Source organism: Poecilia reticulata, chromosome 2 (genome assembly GCF_904066995.2).
Source record: "Poecilia reticulata chromosome 2, P_reticulata-male-v2, whole genome shotgun sequence".
Taxonomy (NCBI): Eukaryota; Metazoa; Chordata; class Actinopteri; order Cyprinodontiformes; family Poeciliidae; genus Poecilia; species Poecilia reticulata.
Genome location: NC_088831.1, coordinates 44,038,024 through 44,062,350, shown reverse-complemented (window position 1 = coordinate 44,062,350; position 24,327 = coordinate 44,038,024). Strand labels below are relative to the sequence as shown.

Below are 24,327 nucleotides of genomic sequence, written 5' to 3'. Positions count from 1 at the left end.
GCAGATTTTAAGTGTTAATAAAAACTCTTGATAGAATCCGAATAAATAGATCTAGAATTATATTCATGACAGAATAAGCACAGTGTGACGTCACGCCCCACATCTCCCTGCTGGAGGGCAAAAAGCTGCTCACCGACGATGACTACCATCGGCTCTAGCTGTCAAGTTGTCAACATAACACACAATCTTAAATATATGTGTGATATGTAAGAGAAAGTGCTTTGCTACTAGTTTGTCAACACTACAACAACTAGATAACAAGGTCAGAAAAAAGTTTTAAACAAAAAAAATAGCGAGCGAGAGGGAAGTAAGTCAGCTATCCATCAGCTAGCTTGACTTTGACAACCTTGACATGTAGATGTGCTGTGGAATATGATCTGTTTCAGTTATGTTCAAAAAATTAAAAACTAAGAAACTAAGGAGGCCGACATACAAAACTCTGACAGATTATCAGTAGAGCAGGTTTTTAAATGAGCTACTCAACCATCGCAGTGGTAGATTAGCTAATGGCAGTGGTAGCTAATCTACCACAGCGATCACTTGTTAGTAATCATATTATAAATTTCAAACCTGAAAATATAAACGTGTAATGAACCAAATGTTCAGTTCTTTGTGTGGGAAATGTTTGCATGTATTTTTTGGTATTGAATCCTGATACGTTAGTGGAGCTGTTGTCAGTCAATTGCTATGGAAACGGGCCTGTGTGTAGCATAGCTGAAGCAGAGAGTTGTGGTTTTGAGTTGTTCTTCAATGGTTTTTCTGCGTTTCCCCCCTTTGCTGTGGCGCACTTCACTAAACTTTATCTTCAGGTTTCATTTCAAGACTCTTTAGAATGGATTATGACGGGAATTTTTGGCTCTGTCTGTCAAAATGACAGACATGAAGAAACTCCAGCAGAGTTAATTTTTGGAGTTTATGTCTGCCTTATCTTTAATTTTTACTCATATAAAAGATGTAATAATATGCAACAGATAAAGACAGGACATCTTAATTTTCCTCAGCTGAAGTTGAACATCTCAGGAAGGAGCAGTTGCCAAGTTAGCATAAAGCAAGAAACATCCCTGATCTGGGGAGTTTGAGGGAAGTTTTAGAAGAAAATTCCAGTTCCTAAAACTTCCTGAATACAGAAAAAATCCAGACGAAGCTCTATTTCCTGGCATCAGCTCTGCAGTTTTTAATCTTCCCTCTGGGATGAGTGTTTATCCACTTAAACAGAGTAACTCGAGGCTTCACTGAAACATAAAACACAGCTCTGCTCTTCACGTTTTATGTCTAAGAAATACAGGCATGGCTGGGTGAACTGACGGATTTCCCCCTTTGCAGCAAAGTGCTTTTATGTAATCCCTCCTAACATCCGAAGATTAATTTTTAAACTGAATATTTCAGGATAATAATTCAGTTTAAATAGAAAAATAGAGTCAGAAAATCATGTTTTCATACCGTCTGTTGAGGTTTCTCACTGAGAGGTTTTGGCCGTCTGGTTTCTTCGTAGCCACTTCCTTCTCCTGAAGCCTGAGGAGACCAATGAGAAAAAAAATATTACAAATGTTTTTAATCTAAACATTGAAACTGTTTATTTATCATTAACTCGCTAAAAAGCAAACTTATAATAGCCAATGCAGATAATTAATTCAATATGTATTCAAATATATAATGGTTTCTGTTCCTGGACTTCATCACTATGAAGTGTGAACTTTGGAGGTCGAGTTTGACATGGTGACGCTTTTTAATAATTTAATGACATATTTAATAAATTTATTTTCTGTTGGGCATTTAATTGTTTAGTTACTTTATGGTACACTTCAGAAATACTTTAATGACTTATTTATTGATGAGATTTTGTCCCTTTTGGGCTTCCATAACAATGTGGATTGACGAAACAAAGTGGAACTTCTTTGGAATGTTCATTTCTTTACATCTGGTGTCAAACTAACCCAGCATTTCACAAACAGAACACCAGACTTAAATATTTATTTCATTATTTATTGGCATTATTATTATTATTATTTTTTTTCCCTCCATACAAATTACTTTTAAGATGTTTTTAGGTGAATGTTGAATATTTTTCTACAGTGAAAAACCTTTTTTTTTTTCTGATAAAATTTATCATCTTTCTCGATTACATATTTAATTTTGTTCCTTTTTGGCTCTCCATTTTGTAAAAAGTATTATTTAGCTAAGTGAACTATTTTTCTAGTCTTTATTTCTTAATGCCAATTTGCCAATTTACCTTCCTAAAATAATGATCGAAGTCATTTTTTGCCATGGGTGTTTTTTTCTTTTCATTTTTTTCTGGCTAAATCATTTTTTGGGAAAACATAACCTGGGCTGTTTTTTTACGAAGGTGATTATGTTATTTAATTTTTGTCCCTTTTTGTCCCTCTACACAGATTATTTTATGAATATGAATTATTTGTTTAGATTGAAAAACTTCTAAATTTTTCTAAATTACATATTTAATTTAGTCCCTTTTGGCTCTCCATAAGATGTTATTTAGGTGGATGTGAAGTTTTTCATTTTTTTTCACATTTTTCTTTTTTAATCTTATTTTTTCCGATACCAAAATTGATTTGATTCCTCAATGACATATTTTTTCTGCTCTTTGTCTGTTCTTACAGATTATTTAAGATGTTGTTTTAGGTAAACGTGAATAGAAAAACAATTTTATTTTTCCTGCTATTAAAATTTATATGGTGATCTGAAACATTTTAATATGACAAGGAATATCAACCTGGTATATAAGTAAACAAATAATAATTTGGAACCAGGACAATATGAGATGATTATAAACATTATTGACAAATCTGAAAAGATGAACTGAATAAATCTAAAATGTTGCCACCAAGTTCAGGTTAAGCTGCAGCAGATGGACGTTTTAACACAATTACATCAACAGAACAATTTCTTTTAAGCAGAAATACCTTCCTTAACCTTGTGAAATAAAATATGTAGCATTCCTGCAGAAAATGAACTGCATACAGCCGTTGATCTGCAGAAATGCGATTATTCGTCGCTCACCATATCAGAGTCGTCATCCTCCTCGCAGAACCGAGCTGCGGCGCTCGGGTCTCCCACCACCCGCAGCTCGCTGATGGCACCCTGAAACACACACACACACCACCGCTGTTTGATCTTCAACGACACGTATAATCACCCACACTCCACACGTGTTCCTCCGGACGTATAAACAGGGATGTTTGTCGTTGCCGTGGGTTTCCTGACATTCCCAAGGAATTCCCCCTACATCAGTGGCTCCATTGAATCGTCTGTTTCTGTGTGAAGTTTTGCTATCTGTTCCTCAAACATCCAATCTGCTGGAAGACCTCACACTCGCAGCAGCAGGCGAATCTTCTCTATCAATGAGCCATTAGTCTGTGGAAGAGCTTTCTTTGCAGCCATGTTTGAAGTTGACCGTTTAGGACGTATTGATGTCCAGAGTGAATCATTAAAGGAATTTTACATGAACTGCGTTTGAACTTTCTCATCTTAATGTTTCCAACGTTCAAATGACCAGGCTCCTTTCATCGCACTGCGTCAGATCTTCGACATAAATCTTCAGATTTGCCTCATGAAAAGGTTTAAACAGTCAATGTGGCACATTCACTGGTTTTTAATGGAAGCCATATTTAATATATGTTGTAAACATAAGGATTCGGGCCAAACATAATCCACTTAGGGCAAAAAATAAATTTGCACAACTGACAGATTTGGGAAGTTTTATAATCAACAAATAAAGTTTAAGCCTCCTTTAGATGAATTAAATATTCCCATGTTTTCTGTTTCAAAAACAATCCAGGCTTTTCCAGTCTTCCATTTTCATATGTTATTATTTTTGGACCGGTAAATGATAACATGGCATATAATTTGGTGGGACATTTTTTTTTAATGAAGTTTAGTATGTAATAAAGCAATAATGATAAAAGAATATCACCTAACTCCAGGCTGACCATGATAAATATAAACCATTCATGTTTGTGTGTGTGTGTGTACTTGTTTATGTTGCTTTGCTAGGACCTGGTATATTTACATACCTTAAGAGGACTGAAGGCCTTGCGGGGACCAAAGTACGGTCCCTTTTTTATGTTTTTAATGAATGGTGTGAATTAAGTTTTGATTAAAGTTGGTGTTAAGGTTAAACATAAATGCTGTTAGAACATACTTTGTACTAAAATCACCTCATAATGTCAAAAAACAGCCTAGTCTCTTTTAAAATTTGTACTTTTTTTCTCATACTGACCTATACTTTAGCTTTTAGACAGGCTAAAAGCTAATTCTATTTATTTTCATGCCTTTCAAGACAGTGAATGTTCATAGATATTCTAATTAGTCAGAAGAATTAAGCCAAGTAATGCATAAAGTTTGCAAAACAGCTAATTTTATGCTGTTTTGCAATAAACAGTATAAAATTTGTTTAATGCTGTTTTAAAACAAATTTTTAAATTGACACTTTAAAATCTGTCCAGAAAAGTTAACCTATGAAAAGCTAAGTGCGCCAAACTTTAGCAACATTGCTAAATGAAAAGTTAGCTTCAATATTGGCACATTAGTGCAAGTCTGTCCACCATTAATCCATTCGTCCAACCACTTGTTCAATCAACATCCATCTGTCCAACCATTTACTCATCCAACCATTTGGTAAGCCATCCATACATCCATACATAAGTTTGTCCATCTCTCTGGCCTCTGTAGGAATATCTTTCTTGAGTAAGGAGTCTGGAAAAGTCTGGAATTTTGGCATGAAAAATTTTCAGAAACTTTTACCATAGAATGAAGACATTGAAACGTCTGTAAAACTGCTTAGTAAATGTTCAGTGAATAATAACAGAGCATCTTATCTGAAGCAGTGCAGCCCAAACTGCTGAGGTCAGCATTTGTAGTTGGAATACATGTCAGCTGAGTGATGGTAATGAGGTTAAAACCTGGAGCTTTGAAAGGCAGGGGAGTACAAGCGCATGTTTGGTGTCAACCTGCTTCAGAATAATGGATCACATGAGAGTCATCAGATTCACATATTTATTATGGCAACAGGAAATCCAAAAAGTTCAGTCTCATCACTGCAGGAATGGCATTAGATCCTGTTCCAACTTTGGTCTAATGCGGCATTCAGACCGAATGTGATTTGAGCGTCAGGGGCGTCAGGTTTACATGAAGTCTTTATGTTAACACACGCATTTTGTGCGCACCGAGCATTTGATGCTCATCCAACGCTGTAGTTTTAAAATCTAACTTTTCCCGCTGGATCTGGAGCGTCAAGCAATCAAAAAGACTTTGCTATGTGGCGCAGTGGCCTGTAGGTGGTGTCCTACCAGGAGATGCAGGCAGCGATACGCGTTAGCATGTTGTTAAACTAGCCTCTGTTGAGACGAAAATAGTTCTGATAGAAACTCTCGACAGTGCCAAGCTAGGTTGTGGAACTCGCCAAACTCTCTCAACACCTGAATTGTCTGGTGAATTCAAACACGATGCAGAAACTCCCAATGACATACTCTTAATTTCAGTAAATAAAGCCAAGATCCTCTCTCAATATTTCATTCACCATTGTACAAAGTTACCGGGAGAGGAAATGCAATGGCCTAATTCAAGAAGTTCCTGTGTGTGCGCGCCATTTGATACGAGTCTTGACCAAAAAGTCAAGCATCGGACATGTTTTACCAACCTTAAATTTGTCAGGATGCTCCCCTCCAGCCTGGCCCACGAACACCCCAGACCCTGACTCCAGCTCCAGCTCCCCCGCCAATCGCTCCATCCGCATCACCTGCGGCTCCACGTCACAGTTCAGGTACAGCATGGCCTTATCGTCCTTCACAGCCACAGCAAAGCGGTTCCAGGCATTCGTCATGGACGGTACTCGGAACCTGGCCGCCTCTTTGGACTGTCCGGCGCCGGCCTCGCTGTAGAACAAAACGACGTTCTGCTCCGAGCCCTGAACGGCTGACAGCTTGACGCCAAGGTGCATGACCTGCTGCGAGGAGTCAGTGATTGAGAAGACGATGCCGCCATCATCGGAGGTGGGCTTCAGGCTGAAGATGAGGGCGAAGTTCCTGTAGAAGGGGTTGGGGAAGTGGGCGCGGGCCAGCTGGCCCGTGGCAGATTCTGGGCCGAACAGGTAGGCGGGGCTGTTGTCCGGGCCATCCACCTCCGGGATCTTCTCTGGAGGAGGATCGCCGATCAGCTGCAGCAGCGTCACGCCGCTGTCTTCTGGAAAACACAAACAGGAAGTCAGTCTGGAGTCTGATCGGACATAATGCAACTTTATACTGCTGATATTGCCGCTTTATTCAGTATTATTACAACTTTTTTCTGGATTATTACGACATTATTCCTGATTTATTAGTTTTATTCTCTATTATTCCAGCTTTTTTGGGGCACTACATTTTTCTCGTGTTATCACAACTTTGTCTTATGACCTTTTTTCTGTCATTATAAATTTTTGTTCATATTACTATATTCTCCTAATCTTATGGTTTTATTTTCATTATTACCACTTTATTCTAGTAATATATCTTTAATTTTATTATGACTTTGTTCTCATTATAATGTGATTTTATTCTCATAACAGTATGACTATTCCAGGGTTTCCCCCAATGTGTTATAAACCTGGCGGGCCTTCAGGCTTTACTTGACCCCCCCACCAGACTAAGCATCCTTTTTTATTTATTTTAATACCCCAGTAATAGTGACAGCAAAGAGGAGTTAAGCTATGTTTAAATATAATAAAACATCAGCAACCTTTAGCAGACGATTATCTAGTTAAAAAAGATTGACATTTGATTCTACATACAAAACCTACAGAAATGCTAGTTTTATTAACCCTTGTGCGTGCGAGGACTGAGGCTAACATAGAGGACTGTAGCAAATGATACAAGTTTTATGTGTGTGGAGTCGGTTGGATCTCATTTCTAGACACAAGGGTTAAGTGCACTGCTATATTTTCTTTTTTGTCTATGTTTTATTTCCACAATTTTGTCATTTTTTAATATTTAACACAAAAACACAGTGGGGCAATTGGTGGACTTCCATAGCACTCCTATCACCAGGCTTAGCTAGTTTTCTGAGGGAAACCTGTATTCTCTTATTAAATCTTGTATAATTACAACTTTTTTGTTGCATCACTTTTTTCTAATTTTATTAAAAATTTTCTTGGAGTTAGCCCTTTATTCTCATAATAATATGACTTTAATATTGTATTATTACTATTTTTCTCGTATTATGACAGTATTCTTGTCGCCTTTTTTCTGGTAATTTTATGACTATTCACATATTTCTATGACTTCATTCTCATAACTTTATTCTGGTAATATTGCGACTTTAATCACGTATTATTACTTTTTCTATATTTTTAAAGCTTTATTCTTGTAATATTCTGACTCTAATCTTGTATTAGTACAATTTTTTTGTTGAACCACTATTTTTAATTTTACAACTTTATTGTAATATTCTGACTAGAATCTCGTATTATGACTTTATCTTTACACAAGTTTTCTCTCATAATTTTGTGACTTGACTGAGACGCCGTTGTCTGGAGAACAGAAACAGGAAGTGAGTTTGTCGGCCCAATTGGACCGGGTTTGTGTTAGAAAGGAGGGCTGCATGGCAGAGTTTGGTGTTAGACCACAAACTGTAAGGCTGCGGGTTGAGGACGAATCACAAAGGCAACACAAACAACATTTATTAAAAAGAATCACAGACAAATCACTCAACTTATACCATAGAAAACAAAATACAGAAACAGAGCTGAAATCTAAATGAACCATCAGAAAAATGGAAAAATGATGTAAAAATTAACACATCCATCTGGTTTCACACACCATAAAGATTTGAGTGATTGGAAATTATGAACTGAAGCCACATTTAAAGTCGGAAAGTTGGACCAAGGAAACTGGATTTCACTTCTGTTTGTGAGTGTAATGTAACAAAATATGAAAAAGTTAAGTTAATTTTCTACTACAAACTTTTCTGTACTTAGCCAAATATAATGGATGGGTTTGCCAAAAGTCTGTTTTGGGTAAAAACTCGCTACATGTTTGTGGCACGACTTATGAGATCAAAATAAAGACAAGACCAAAAACAAAAGGCCAACTAAATGCTAACTCTGGTTAAGAAGATAAACTTTCCACAGAAAATCTCACTCTAAAAAAAATTACAGAAAAGGCCCAATTTGTACCATGTGGGCCACACAAAACTAATTCAGGGGCCACAAATGGCCCCCAAACTGCACTTTGAACAGTCCTGGTGTAAAAGGATAGTGTATATTTATTCTTTTACACCTGGACTCTTAAGAGCCATTCCTGACTCATGAAACTACTGAAATAAACTGTTCTCCTTTCTTCTAAATGATGTTTTTTCCGTACTGAGAGGAAAAGCAGAGAAATTACTGTTTTCGGACCGTTTTCGGATCGCGTGTGACGTACTTTTGGAGCTTTGAAGACGTGTTTCAGTTTCACCACCTGGTGGGAAATGAGTGTCTGCGTCGCTGCGTTCAAAGCCGCGCCCCGCAGCCACCAGAGCAGGAGATCGGCGGCTCGGCTGTTGGCTTTGTTCAGACGTAAAACGCTCAGCTGGAGCCCGGATCGTCCTCTCTGCTGTGAAACCGTAAACATCAGCTGCGATCTGTCCGAGGAATAAAGACGCTTTGATTTGAGCCGGATCTGACAGAGAGGCCCGTCAGGACGGCGATAAAAATCCTTCCCGCTACGCAGATGTTCTCCGCTCCATGTTTGGCTGCTGAGGGACATGATTGTACTGCGTCCCGATTTAAATACAGTAAAAAACATTACAATGAATTCATCTTGTCACATTGGAAAAAGTGCTGCAGATCTGAAACAGAGAGCTTTGGAGACGTTTTACCGCTTTTACCATCGTGGTCGCCATGAATGTGACAGTGACTTTAGTCACTGTCCAGTATTCTTTGTCCCAGTAGGTTTAAATTTTATAAATATCGCCATGACCTTAAATATCATGATGGCGTATTAGAGCCAGGTTAAGAAAATAAAGTCACATTATGTGAGTCGAAATAATACGAAATGTCCTTCAGCAGTAGTTATATTATCTAAATAAAGTCTTAATACGAGAATAAAGTTGTAAAATTACCAGAAAGGTTACCAAAAAGTCAAAAATATAATGTACGACAATAAAGTTATATTACTAGAATAAAGTCATACTAATACAGTAAATTGTACAACAGTTATATTATCTGAAAATAGTCATAATACAAGAATAAAGTTATAATATTCCCTAAATAATACAAGAATATTTTTAAAATGTGCTGTGAAAAAATCTGTTAAGACAAATTTTCTGCAAATTTTCCAATTCTGTGGAATTTAACTCCAAATTAAATTCCACAGAAAAATCCAGGAAAGCTGGAGGTTCACGGCTCTGATGGACTTAACTGGTGTTTATTCTGTCTTTATGTTTAAATCTTCCACCAAACTGGAAATGTGCAGAAGCCGCAGTTTTGATACTTTTCTCTGTTTTGTGTTTTTAACAACCACTGACATTAAATTTATTACTTATTAGAATTTTATTATAACGACTGGAGAGCCTAATCAGATCATGTTGTATATTTATGTCTTTTAGAAATATAGTGATATTTTTTGCTCTTCTACTGGCTGAAACTACTGAAATCTGAAATGCATTTATTTTAATTCAACTACTAAACATGGGAAACATGAACATGTAAACGGAGAAACAGAAAATGAATTACAAGATCATCCAAGAGTTGGTTGATGCTGCTGTGGTGCCGGGTTGCTGATTCGCCGTATTGCTAATTATCAATATCTCATCTTGACAAACGCCTTGTAAAAATATCCACTTGCGTTGTTTGAATGCGGTCCAGGTTCAGAGGCATTCAGGTTCGCCTCGCCTGCTACATGAATGGCAGCCAACAATAAACAGTCATTTGCAGCGAGCAGAGCAGATGTTTGCTTAGATAAACTCAGAATGGGAGACCTGCAGAGTCCCACACGTCCTCACACGTCTCAGCTTCCCATGAGCTCATTCAGGACAGACGTTTGGAAAACTGCAAAAACTGATTGTAGTTCGGCTCTTAAACAGAAAACATCCAAAACTTTCCATGCTTTGAGTAATCCAGAGGATTCTCGTCTCCTCTCTCCCGACTCTTTCTTCTACAGTTCACACTTGTAATTAACTTTAATACTTCTGCCAAAACATCATATTTGCATCTTGTTGGAAACTTTCTAAACCTGTCATTAGAGGCAGCATCGCTCCTGCAGAACAGATGTGCTCTCCTTTTACATGCAGGTTGGCAAAAAGAGACGAAATGTTTCCATGAATCTGTAAATCTCGTAATTTTCCAGATGGTGCAATTAGAAAATTTAGACCAGTTTGCACAAGAATTTGCAACAGAATCTTGTTTGATGAGTGTGCAAACCCGCTAGCGACACAAAAGCTTTCATCATTAGCATTTTAAGTGCAATCTGAATTCAGGTCCCCATAATGGCCGCTGTTGAACAATGGCAGCTTCAAGGTCAGCTGAGCACCAAAAATAAAAGAGCTGCTGATGAAAGGAGCTGCTGGGTTTATGGTGACAGTTTGTCTTGTCAGGCTGGCTGCCTACCAACCAGGAAAGCAGCTCTTTGTCTCTAAGCGGCATTCCAGCACGGAGCTCCGCAGGTCGCGATGCCCCGTCGGCGAAGCGGCCCATACGTTGGGACGCCATGCGCAGCTTGGGAAATCAGGTCTGGTGGTAAGTTAGCAGGAGAGAAGACCTTGGTGTTTCACCTGAGAGTTTAAAGTTACGTTCAAGTCCGACACGAATCGGATTTGAATCTTTGAATCTGAGCGGTCCGATTCTGGTCGTTTCACCAAAGAAAAAAAATTACATTGAAAGATAATGTTCTGTTTGTAAAACAGATACTGAAGTATAAATTCACAAGATCCTCAATATTTCTCTTTTTATTTCATTATTTTATGCAGAAGTTATAGGGTTACCACTTCATTCTTATAATATTATGACTTTACTCCGGTATTATTACGATCCTCATTCATGAATTATTACTTTTGTGAGTTTATTCTTGCATTTTGAGTTTATTGTCACAAAACTTTATTATCATAATAATATGAGAGTAATAATACAAGAATAGTTGTAATATTAGTGGTATAACTATTCTTGTCATATTAGTGTGAATTACGAACAGATGTGCACACAAAGATTTTTTAATCATATCAAAATGTAAACCATTTTTTGTGCAGTTTTAGCTTGTTCTCTCAGCAAATTGCCCTTTTTATGCATACTCAGGTTAATGATTAATCAGTTACTAAATTAGTTGATGGTTATTTCATTAATAGTAAAATCACATTTAATCCAGTTAATCATTTCAGCCATAATCACATCTCCTGTATGTAGTTATCTAAACTACATTCAGCATAACTTCCCAGTCCTTTCAATGTCGTTTCAATACATTTGTCAAAACAAAAAAGAAAACAAAGGCTGAATCTACACATAGGAAGGAGAATCTTTTTCTAAAAGGGGTTGTTGTTCCTATAATCCACATATTTCCTTACATTTTTGTAGTTTTGAAGTTAAGAGTGAAGTGGAAATGCTGGACAGCTCTCAGCCATAATTGGAAACTCAACGAGAGCCAAGTCAGAGTGAATCCCTGCCAAGAGACGCAATGAACAACTCAACTCAGACGAAACATCATGCAACTAATCAGTCGGGTCACTAAAAACAGACGAAACAAAGACTGTAGATGCAACCCGAATATGTCAATTAAGGATGAGAAAGATGGTTTCCCCCCCAGGACATTGTCTCAAACCCTCTGGGATAAATTGCATTTGACCTTTAGACCCTGATATGAATGACTGCTCATCTTTCAAGGAAGAGGTCGGTAACCATGGAAAAACGTAATTAAAGGAGTTGTTGAGCCCTAACAATCCTGACCCCCGACGGTGATGGGATCACGCCTGATGGGAGTCGCACTGAAAAGTCCACCACTGCCTCACAGTACCCTGAAAATACACGTTCCAGGTCACAGCTTGGCGAGCCAGCCAGGAGAGAAACATGTCCGTGGATCGTCATAATCAGGATGAAGATGGAAGGTCAGAGAACGCCTCAGCAGGTGGACACCATAAAGAAGTCATGAGACTAATAACAAAGGGTGGGAGGGAAACATTAACAGACTATTGTAGCAGATTATCTTCAGTTTTTACTGAAATCAAGGTAAAATAGCTTAATATTCCTCAGAGGTTAGACGCTTCAGAACCTCCCACAGTTTACAAAAATCACGCACACCTCCTCTTTGGTTAAACCGTTATTATTAAGGCTTTCTCCCAGCTGACAGTTCGGTAGACCCTCTTCGACATCTCCAGCTGCTGTGGTTCTCTTTCTCACTGCACTGTGTCAAACCAACCAAACCCTTTGAAAAACCTGTTCTTCTCCTCGCCTGTGGGGGCGCTGCAGCAAGAACCACTGAATAAAATGGCAACAAAAACTGACCGCAGTTTCCTCCTTTATGAAATGTAAACAGAAATGGAGTGGTGTCAGATTTTAGCGTTTGGAGGATTTCTCCAAACGCTAAACAAACAACCAGAGTTGTAGTCTTTCAATGGCAGATATAATTTAAATTGAAGTTAGCACTTTAACATTAGTTTCTGTAAAATACTGTGTTGGTGTAGCGTGTTAACATTAGCAGAACAACTGTGTAGGATTAGTGTTTAAGGGTTAGCATAGCTAACTTTTTAGCCAACAGTATCCACACTGCCATTAGCTTTCTGTGAAAGTACTGTGTTTGTGTAGCGCATTAGCATTAGCTAACCCTTAGTGTTTATTTCTAAATGATTTTAGCTGCAAAGCACTTGGTTTGATCCACAGTGACTGATGCAGCAGGCAAACACGTTGCGGTTTCTGGCTTCTGCAGTTTGTGACTCTTAATATCTTCCTGAAACAGTTTCACATCAACACAAATATGTCTTGAACCAGACGTCTCTGCTGGTCGTGGAACCAGAAACACGATGTCCACTCATGTCTGTCAGTGAAGCTTGGTGCCTAAAAGATAACGCTGCTGTAAAAAGACCATCTTCAGTTCCCGCTGATATGGAAGATAGGCAGAGCAAGAACCGACTTCCCACATAAAACAGTTCAACACAAAACTATGAAATCATGGATCCTCTCACATTAATCACTTGTGGACTAAACAACTGAGCCAGTCTCTCCGTACTCATGAGAGACATGGTAATATTGGGGATTATATGACTGATTTGACTAATTCTGCTAATTTATGATGTTTTCCTGCAGAAATGCAGCAGAAAAAAGAAGCTATTAATCTGGATTACAGCTGGTTCTTAACATTTCATCCCTGGTACGCAGAAAAACGTGTTGAGGTTTGGCGATTTGGGGAAATTCAGAGTTCAACACAACAAATCCTCTCTAACTTTGTACCCTTTACCAGGTTCTAACGTAAAGCTAACCTGTCAAAAAACAACAAAGTGGTCAATATTATGAACAAATAATTTTAGTAATCAATTATTCTGTTGATTATTTTGCCAATTAATCTAATTAGAAAAAACCTAGTAAATCTTATTTTTCAAAATAATAAAAATACACAAACATCCATTTAATTCCTTTTAATAAGTAAGAAAATTGTATTCCCAAAAATACAACAATATAGCTTTACTTCAGAGAAAGACTCAACATCTGCAGTGTAAGGCTACCTGGAGATTATTTTTTGGATTAATTGATTAATAATTGGATAGTAAAAGGTGATTAATAGGAGAATCGTTTTGAAGACAAAGGGTTTTTTTAGAATTAAATGCAAATTGTATATATTGTTTGAACAGTTTTTGCTTAATTACTGCTCTGAGCATGTTGCCTTTTTTGAGTCTGTATACTCCAGGTTAACGATTAATCTGATTTATCATTTCAAAACATGAATTTAAATGTCTAATAATTAAAGAATGCTCAACAGTCAATAACCAAAACAACACAGACGTCTAACTTAATTCAACTGAAAGTTCACAGAACAATGGGAAACATTAGGGGAAGCTAAGTATGCTAACTGTTTTCAAATTTAGCAAAAGTGCTAAACGAAAATTATCTCCACCATTAGCAGCTACTTCTTGGAAAAGCTGCTTCATGTTTTGCTGCTTCTTGTGTGAAATGACATCTTAATGATGTGGTTGTTGCTTAACCACCATATGGCTGCAACAAACCAGAAAATCCTAATCTAGAAGCCAACACCAACATTTGCTTCCTTAAAGTATAAAATGAGTTAAATTTGAGACAGATTTTAGTTTTGCGGCATGTTGAGGAAATCACAAGCACATCGGAGAGAAACACAAACATGCAACAAAAGTAGTCGGGATCCAAGCTTGTTAGGCTGCAGCCAGAATATCCCAACGGTTAATTCATCAAGTTAACGTTGTTAATGTCTCAGTTGGTTAAGCTGGATGGGGAAGAGGTACTGGGAAGAAGAGGATTCTCAAACCGGTTCAAAATGAACCCAAATATAAGGTTCATTTGCACCAGCAGTTACCTTTCTGGATACAAACTGACAAGCACCGAAACCCATCATCCTCCTCATCTGGCAGAGCCTGGCACTCCACAGGGAGGCGACCCTCGTCCAGGAGCGCCCAGCAACTGTCCCGCAACACTTCACAGAAACGCCGGCAAGGCAACGCGGGTGGCGCGGCCGCAGGGCCACACTCCGGCACCAAGAGGAGGCAGAGAAACCACTCCACGGCGTGGTGGCAGCGCGACCGCAGCAGCGGCGCCCACTCGTCCAGGAGCGCCCGGACTTCCCCCACGCTGCTGTGGTTGAAGTAATTGGGCACGGTAAAGTTTTCCCCCATCATGGAGGAGCAGAAAGGTAGAGAGGAATCTAGCTTCAAGCATTGAGAGGGATGAGTTGCAGTTGAGGATTCTGCTGGTGCCTCAACACCTACGACTGCCTGGCTAAGTTGTTGCTCCCCTACTGATGGTTGAGCAGCATCTGAAACATGTGGAGTTGGAGCTAAGTCAAGTTTATTAGCATAGCAAACAAGCAACAAGGCAGATCAAAGTGCTTCACGTCATAAAAACGTCATTCAGTCACCAACAAGCAAAATTATCAAGCAAATATTCATCAAATATGTTGGTTGATGTTTTGAAGTGTATTTTCTCGGCTGTGAAAACAACTAAACAAACGCCTGGACGAGTTTCTCTAATGCTGAGACAATAGTCTCTTGTCCTAGAAATGTTTTTCAGGTGACAGAAGACCGACTTTGGAACTGTCTTTGTGGCTCTGAATGTTCAGGTCAGAGGTCATCCTGATCTCTAGTTTCCAGCTGTAATAACTGAAGCTGTGTGCCGACTCCCGATCCAAATATAATGACTTCAGTTTTGTTTCTGTTTAGCTGAAGCTAACTCTTGACCGGACGTTTCATGCTGAGCAGCTGTGGTGGATGCATCAGTGCCTGGTGTGCTGCTGTGTATCTCTGGTTGTGTGACATGAGATGCTTCTGTTGAGGAAAAAGTCTGGTGAGGTAATGGATGCTGACTTGTTACTAGAGGCTGAACTGAAGTCGAAGTCGGTCTGTAAAATGTTTTCACCAAAAAAGTCTGTTTTCTTTGTTTTGTGGTTTCAAGAGGAGAAGAAGGACTCAAGACTAAATTGCTGAACCTTCCTTGTGAATCTTCCTTAGGAAACTTCTGGTTTTGAGATTTCAAACTGCCTCCACTAACAGTGTTACAGGTATTACCTCAGTTCCTGTTAGAAGAACTGGTCTGGAGCCAGATTTGGATCTAAGACCCTAAACAATCAGATTCTGCATGAGAAGATGTCATTACCGGGTTTACTTCTGCGTGATGTTATCCCTGCGGTGGTTTTTCCCGCTCCACGGCCTCTCTCTGGTTGCGTTGAAGGAACTACAGTCGTCACTCGAGGACCTTCAGTGGTCTCATCCCAAGTCTGTCCAACTGTTTGGAGCACGTGTCCTTCGTCAATGATCTCTGCTCCAGCTGTGGTGCTGCTCTCAGACGGAGGCTCTCCGCTACCTGTCGCAATGCCAGAACCCTCCAGTTCCAACCTGGGGGCCAACGTTGTGCCGGTCTCACTCCAGGACCAGAACCAAGCCTCGGAGTAGACCACCCACAGGGTCAGAAGGGGCAAAGCCTTAAACCAGCTCCTCATGGTGGTGTCCAACCGGATGAATCAGCCTTCCAGAGGGAACTATGACATGTCCACGCAGTCCTCACACACTCCTTCCCTCTGCTCTGTCACCACTCGCACTCCAGCAGAAGTGAAGAGGAGGGCGTCCATTCAGAGGAGTGCAGAGGAGGAGGAGGAGTGCGCCGTATTGGCTGCCTTAGTAATATTTATGCTGCTAACTCCTCCTCCTTTTGTGGCAGCAGTGAAAAGCGATCTCTCCTGCTGAGTGATACCTCAGAGTTACAGCAGCCTGTCCTTTCAGGGTACAACACTGATGCTTTCACAGACGGGCAATTTGTTCCCGTCTTTGTTAAGTTATGCTAATTAGAAAACTATAGACATAGGCTAATGGTGATTCAGGTTTTCAACCAAAGTTATAACATTATAAACTGTGAGGACAGTTTGAGAACAGACAACAATGTCCCAGAAACTCAGCTGAAGAACTGAATCAGGCTGCAAATAACTGTCAAAACAACAACAGAACCAGGACTTTATGAACAAACATACAAGTTGGATGTTTAATAGTAAGAAGATTTTTTTGAAATAACTGAGCATTAACTTTTTGCAGTGCAGAAAGTCACGATCCTTAGAGGTTAAGTTTGGTAGACTTGGTTCAACTGGGGGCCCAAACTGTCACATTTTCAGCTGCTGTGGTTCTTTGTCTCTGCTCTGAGTGAAACCAACCAAACCCTTTGACCAACCTGTTCCCCTCCTGGCCTGTGGGGGCGCCGCACCAAGAACCACTGAAGGAAACAACATGAAAACCTCTGAAGACACTGAATCCTTTAAGTGCAACTGTGAAAACAAAACTCCACACACAGGCAAATTTAGAAAAAATTTCACCTTAGTGGGCGGAGCCAAGAGGCAAAAGGGGCGTGGTCTGGTGAAAGAAAACCCTGTAGCCAAGTTAGCAACTTTGTTACTATAGTTAGCAACATTTATATAAAAAAAAACATTTACCGACAAATCTAGCAGCTTTTTTCAGTTACTGGAGACTGTTATGGTAACATCAACCAAGCTGCAGCGCTGCAACCAGTAAGAAAATTCAATTGCAGTAGCCGACCTTCAGCCCAAGGGGGGCAGCACTAAGAAGGTTTTAGGCAAAATGTTGCAGAATGAAACTAATTTTACATTAAAATTATACAAACTGTATAAAAACATTAAGACATCTTCCATACGTAGCAATTTATAGTTTTTCTGCAATAAAAATTTCATTTGGATTTTCAATTATGCTTTAAAACTGACAAATCTGTAAAAAGTAGATTTCATAGCACTGGCAGTTAATGATGATCTCCATGTGACATTCTTAAATGGTAATATCTTTAAAATGGTCTGTTTTGCCAAAAGTTCAAAGAGAGTTTGGTGAGCTTTTGGTCGTTTATGGTTGAAGGATTGCTGTGAAGCCTGTTGAGGAGAAACGTGTCACAGTTCTTCCTTAAGTTGATTGTTTCAGAACCTCCTCAATAATCCAGGATTCACCTTCCTGCCCAAACTGGTCTCTTATGCCGCCGGTGGGTCTGTTTGACACAGACCCTCCACAGCCACTAACGGCCGCTGGGCGATAAAAGCAGAAGTCTGTCTTTTCCATCAGAGTAGTGGGCTTTAAGAGAAACAAAGGTTTAAAGTCGGTGATTGAAAAACGGTCAACATTTGTCTCTTATACAGATGTTTTAATGTCAGGTTGACAACTCTGAGTCTTCGTTTTGCGTCTGCAAGGATTGTGTTTTTGTAGGATTAGATAATTATGTTAAATATTTAATTGTGAAGGAATGTTTTTTTTTGTTTTCTTGCGCCTTACAGAAAGTCCCTGAGTTGCTGATTTAGATAGAAAAGCTGCAGGTTTTTGTGTCGTCTGTCTGGAGAATGATCTCAGTTTGCCCTCGGGGCGAGAAGGATGCAACCCTTCAAAACAACCAATCACTCATTGTAAAACTGCCAAAACGGGACAATTTGATTACAACTGTGGACATAATGACAACTCCAGGAGGCAAAAGGACTTTCTCGAGTTCAGCCTTCAACAATGCCTTTCAGTAGAGGACCGATTTCAAGCCTCATTTAAAGATCACTGTAAACTTTAGATGGCAATTCCCTTCTGGTTATCTTACATTTAATCAAGATGTCTTGAAGTTTAAAATAAACTAGAAGCTTTTCCAATTTCTGGTGTAACCATGCCAGGCATGGGTGGCCAAACACACCTTTCGTCAACTTGGCAAAAGTATTTAGCAAAAGGTTTGCTTGTCAGCAGTAATTGCAGTCGAGGAAGAAGAAAAAACTAAGCAGAAACATGAATTACATCCGAAGACGTGTGTACAACGTCAAGTCTGCATCTTTTAGCGCATGTAATCTCCAGACATCAAACGCAGAACATTCTTTACGGAGTTTGTCAGAAATTATGTGAGGCTGTTTTCAACGTTTCTTTCATCTCTCGTTGCGCTAATAAAGAGTCTCCGTAAGACATGAAGAAGAACCGACTGGAGGACTTCCTGTTTCAAAGTGCTGTCGCACCGTTAATTACAGCTTGAGGGGTTCAAAAGTTGGGACTGTGTGTTTAAGGCTGGAGAAAAAGGAATGGGAGAAGCTGAAGCTACAGCTTTCTAGGCAAGAACACGGAAAGAATGAAAGGGTTGGTTGGCAACTATGGAGGGCTGATCATGCCAAAACTGGCAACTATAGAGATAAATAAATGGTTTTTATAAAGTACTTGATGTGTCAAATATTGCATCCAAAAAATAAAAAGTTAAATATTACTATTATTAAATTTTACAAAAGTGTGAAAAGAAAATATTAAATAAAAAATAAATGTATGATTTAAAAAAAATTACAGTGAATAACCAAGGAATACAGATTGTGAAGGTTAGTAAGTAAATAAAATTACACTAAATAAGGAAATATTTTAAATGAATAATAAAACAAGATTGAACATTAAATAATAGTGATAATGTTAAAATAATACTGTTGAATATTATTAAAAAATATATTAATCTATGTCACAATTTATAATCAAATAAACTGGGAAAGTTCAGATTTTCTGTTTTTGGATACAATATTATTCACGTTAGTTAATTTATGAAGCCATTTATTTATAATTATATTTAATGCAAATTTTGGCAGGCTCAGTCCTCCGTAGTTAAATATGAAGTAGAATAGTATCAAAGTGTCATTTAAGTGTGATAATGTAGCATCTGTTAACAAATTCAAAAGCTAAAACGTTACTTGTTTTCCTGTGGGTTACAAACACAAAGCAAACTAAAACACCTTTCTGTCACTTTTTGTGATGTTTAAGAAATCCTAAAGATGGGATGAAATTCCAGCCGTGTGTCTGTCCTCACAGAAACGGACAAAAGGATGCAACCCAACGCCAGGAGTGAGTCCATCAGAGAGCAGGTGACTGATCGACTCACTGCAGCACCAACATCCCTACGATTCCCATATCCGATTTCACACCCAGAGGGCTCATTTCAAACACTCTAAATTTAACTTCAGTGACTAATTTAAGACCAGAACAGCTTTAAATAACGAACCAGGAAACTGGGAAGCTTGAATTGCTCCACTGAAGAGTAGCAACACAAAGGAAATGGTGCGGTTTTCCCTTTAGGGCAGGAGGAATCACTGGAGCGCTTTCTGGTAGACACATTAGCTTTGAATGTTTCAGGAAAGTAATTCATTGTTTCTCTGAGGGCAACTGCTAAATTCAAATAACAAACCTGAATATGTGAGAATCAGGAAGTTTAGTGAACGCAGCCTGTGAATTATGGGTACGTTTTGGAAAGAAACTCTCTAGCTCTGAGAAGGAAATACTTTACTTATTTACTTCATTTCTTCAGGTAAAAATCTGTCTGGTTGCTGGGAGTAATGGCAGCAACACACTCAACAGAAACCATAACCATTTCCACTGCTGCCAATCTGCTAATAGCGCTCTAGCAATTTTGCTAACTTTGACCATTTAGCGCACTTAGTTTCCCTTGATTTAATTTTTCTGGATTAATTCTAAAGCGCTAACTCGCGCAGCTGCTTTGTAAACTTTAGTTGGGCTCCTTTAGTGTAAATTCCAGGAAAGTAGCCTGGAGGTACATTTTAAGTCCAAATGTAAGCTCTGGGTACACAGGAAACATGAAACTTTAAAGGGCACTTGTTATGCAAAATTCACTTTTTGCATGTTTCTGTACAGCCGGTTGTTGGGAAAGAGTTGAATGTTCTTTAGCGTCCGGAAAACGAGCCATTTTGAAAACATCCCAAACGTTGAGTCACATTCCACCGTTACCTGGCCACAGTGCCCAGCCGCGTTACCCTGGGTTGGAGCAAGCCAAGAGGAGCTCCAGCATGTTTGGTCAGCTGGTTTTACCACTGTATGAACTGTATAATGGCTGCTGGAAGAGACAAGTGTTTTGTAATTGACTTACTATCCAGAAACAACTTGCTGCATTCTTGTTGGTTGTACAGGAGGCTCTACTAATGCTTTTCAAAGACGTATGGTTGTATAATTGCTCATTTGTTTGCAGCCATTTTCCTGTGTGAGTGTAAACGTTGAGTGGGGGGGGCCGGGGGCGTGGCCAGCAGCAGCTTATTAGGATTTAAAGTGACAAAACGCCTTAAAACACGTAAAATCTTATTATCTAAGAACAATGAGATTCTTCTTTGCACAATAATTTTGTGTAATGAACATGTTTCGTGTCGCCCATGTGCCCATCCTAAGCAGCAGACTTCAGGTAAAACAGACCATAATAACCCAGCCTGAGCTGCAGCGCGGCCTCCATCGGCTCCAGCTTTTAGCTGCACCCCTCCCCGCCGTGCTCGTCACGTTGAAAGACCCTAATTTAAACGACATCTCGTCTTCCATCTCTCAGATCTCCGAGCAGTGAATGTGTGTCGCTGAGTGTGTGCGACAGCCAGAGAAAGAGGAGCGGGGGGTTGTCTAACAGAATGGAGGTCACGGGGTCACGGTTATCGCGCTCCGAGGGAAAGGGTTCTGGTTTCCCACAGATGGAGACTCATCAGGCCTGCAGGGGCAGGTTCTGACTGGGCCACGCCGCCTGAGGGGTGAACGTGCCCCGGTTAGACATCAGGCCATCGACTGTTAAAACTTTCCCAGAGAAAGTCGAACAGTAAATGGAAGACATCGAGAGAAAACCCATTCACCCTTTGAGTTGCATCATTTGGTAAATTTAAGAGTTTCAGGTGTCATTCTGGGCCAATTTCCCCACAAATATGTCCAACAGTACTGACTGTTTTCTAAAATCTCCAATAATGTTGATTAGGGACAGGCCCAGAGTGCAGTCGGCCCAGAACGGTCGCGGTTCCCTCGCCTTTCTCAGGAATGTGGCTTCCTTTGTCTCAGTGAGAAACCCAAGGACATTCCTGGAAAATCTGGTGGCTCTAAAATGCCTGCCGTAGTATTCTGCGTTATTTCTACGCCACAGACGTGGATTTGAGTTCTGCCACGATTCCATACCGTTTGTAAAGTTACTCAGTCAAAATAAACAGCAACAATTTGGGTTATTTGGTCTGTTAGAAGAGGAAAAATGGCCGTTCTTTTTAAAATGTCCTAATTTCACAAAGTTATTCATTCTATTATAAATGTCACAGTTTCCAACTAAATATTTATTTTACAAAGCTAGCTCAGAGCTAAACATTTAGATAGTATCCATCATATTCAATTGCCTGTAGGCAGAAGTCAAAAGTCACTCCAGGCGGAGTTTAAGAGATTTGCAATATTTTGGTATTACACTTGCAGTTCTTGGCAACAGAATTAAATATTTAGCTCCGTATGAAACATTATTTTGAAGCTACATTTATTTGACATTTAGCTTGAAGCAAAATATTTAGCCTGCAAAAAAAAGAAAATTGGGTTGCTTAAAGGAAAAACATTTAGCTTGCTAACTGAATGATTAGTTTAAGGTTAATATTTAATTTAACTAAGCATTTAGTTTGAATCTAAATATTTACCTTCAAATGAAATATTTAGTTGGGTGTCAAACATTTAGCTTACTAACTAAATATTTAGCTTGAAGCAATACAGTTAGCTAGCAAGCTGAATATTTACTCTGAAAACTAAATATTTAGTTGTAAGCTAAGTTTTTAGCTTGCTAACTAAGTATTTAACTTGTTAGCTGCTCCTTTTTGTTGTTTATTCTTCCATCTAATATCTTATAATACTGATCTTGTTGTAAACTGCAATTCTTCTCAAAATCTTCATTTTCCAATCAAGTGTTTTGTAAGAACTGCTTTTTAAACGAGAATCCCTTTCCAACGTCGCTGATAATGTCCGAGTTTGTGCCGTTTGTTTTTTAAATGCCTCTGCCGGTTGGTTAAAGCTCGGCTCCATCAGTCAACCCAACGTCTGCTGCAGATCCAGCCTGCAGGGTTCCTGCTCAGACAAGCAGCTACGGCCTGGCTGTCACTCTCTGGGAGACGCATTCCTTAACAACGGGAAAACGACGCCTGCGGCGCAGAAACGGCTACAGTGTCAACCAGAGTGGATCTGTGCTGGATCCGTGTTCAGCCTGCGAGACTCGGCGTTTTACTTCAACCGCTCTGATCAAGATGTACGTCTCCGTGTAAACCCAAACACTCGAGCAAATAAATCATTACAATAAGATTAAAATACCACAAAAATCCATCGCTGCTTTTTAACCTCCAAGGTTAAAGATTTAATCAGACCTTTTGATTTACGAGTATTTATTCACACAGGTTGGATTTAAAAGCTGACAGTTCCAGGCATCATCAGCGTCAGACTTCTGTTGTGGTTCCTGGATTTATTTATAATAACAGCAGGAAATTAAATCTGCACTGCAAAAACACAAAATCTTACCAAGTGTTTTTGGTCTAGTTTCAAGTGCAAATATCTTAATACACTAAAAATGAGACAGAAAACCTAGAAGTAACTTTTATTTAAAATATGGGAGCTTGTTTTAAGCTTTGCTTCATATTGCTAAAAAAAAATATTAGTTCCACTGGCAGATAATTTCACTAATAACATAAGAAAAATATCATGTGAAAAATGTTTCATCAGTGAAATAATCTGCCAATGGAACTTGTGATATTTTAAAATCAATTATTTACTTAAAACAGGTGCTAAACTTGATTAAACAGCCTAATGATTTTAATGCTCTCAGAAAGGAGCTACAGAAACAGACGGGGAATGGCGCCCTCTGCTGTTCATAATGAAACACACATCCATCAGCCGCCTTTGTAATCTAACCACAACACTTTTAAAACCCTGAATCTGATGTGTACAAGGTTTTCAACACCAGAAACATAACAGATTAAAATAACTGTCCTGTAAATGAGCAAATGACCAGAAGCAAGCGGCAGGTGGTGCTGCTGACAAAAACCCACCTGGGGAAAATCAAACAGGCTGTCAGCGGCTGGCAGATTGCAGCCAGAGCGCTGCAGGAGGGAAACAAAAGGCGGCGTTTTGATTCGGTCTCCGTCTGATGCCGCTGCAGATAACGAAGTCGTTACAGGCTGCTTGTTTTCGTCTGCGGCGCAGACCGTAAACACGCAGCGCTGAGCTGAGCTGATCAGGTTTAATCTGAAACTCGGCTGCAGGGTTTCTCCTCGGTTTCACTCCGAATATCCAAACTTCTGTTATCAGCAGGGAGATCAGCTGATCGGGTTACCGCCTGCTGCCCATCACTGCTCTGGGGAGTAAATGATTAAATTAGATTTACTGAGACTAAATGAGCCTGATGCAGGAGGCAGGAGGAGATTCACAGATTAGAACATAATAATCTGAAATTAACAGGCAGGAAATTATTAGAAAAGAATATTAGGAAAATGATGGATGGATGCCCATAATTACTTTTTAATCTACATAACAGTAAAAGTCTAAAAGAGTTTTAATCTTCTTCTTTCTATTGATCTGATTAAAAATAAAAATAATTTCCAAACTTCCCATTTAATCCAGTTTCATCCCATTTAATCCCGTTTCACCATTTAAAACAAACTGTTTCTGTTTCTGTTCTCACTGGATCCATCATTTCTCTGGTGTGATTCCAGGTTCCGCCAGCGGGGGGCGACGCAGCCCCAGTGAGGTCAGCTGAGGGGTCACCGCCAGCAGGTGACTCTCAGCCAATCAGAACGCCTGAACACAAGTAAAGACGAGCAGCTCCGCGTTTCTGCTGTCCTCCGTTTCCATCCTGGAAACTTTCACGTTTTGATTCCTCCAGTGTTTTAAAACAAA

At 39.3% G+C, this 24,327-nt stretch overlaps 1 protein-coding gene across 5 annotated transcripts in view; it reads right to left on the bottom strand.

Moving 5' to 3' along the window:
• The window catches only part of col18a1a (collagen type XVIII alpha 1 chain a), a 72,780-nt gene that overhangs the window by 22,363 nt on the left and 26,090 nt on the right, over positions 1 to 24,327 (bottom strand). Inside the window, exons 1-5 of one of the 5 annotated variants that reach the window (XM_081604707.1) lie at positions 15,785 to 16,254; positions 14,493 to 14,948; positions 5,657 to 6,198; positions 3,019 to 3,099; positions 1,441 to 1,512 (exon numbers count right to left, since the gene is read on the bottom strand). In XM_081604707.1, coding sequence (XP_081460833.1) covers positions 1,441 to 1,512; positions 3,019 to 3,099; positions 5,657 to 6,198; positions 14,493 to 14,948; positions 15,785 to 16,127 — 1,494 coding nt within the window. In that variant the 5' untranslated portion in view covers positions 16,128 to 16,254. Of the gene's footprint in view, positions 1 to 1,440; positions 1,513 to 3,018; positions 3,100 to 5,656; positions 6,199 to 14,492; positions 14,949 to 15,784; positions 16,255 to 24,327 lie in introns of those variants that run through there. The other 4 variants (XM_008404260.3, XM_008404261.3, XM_008404262.2 and 1 more) reach the window with 4 other exon arrangements.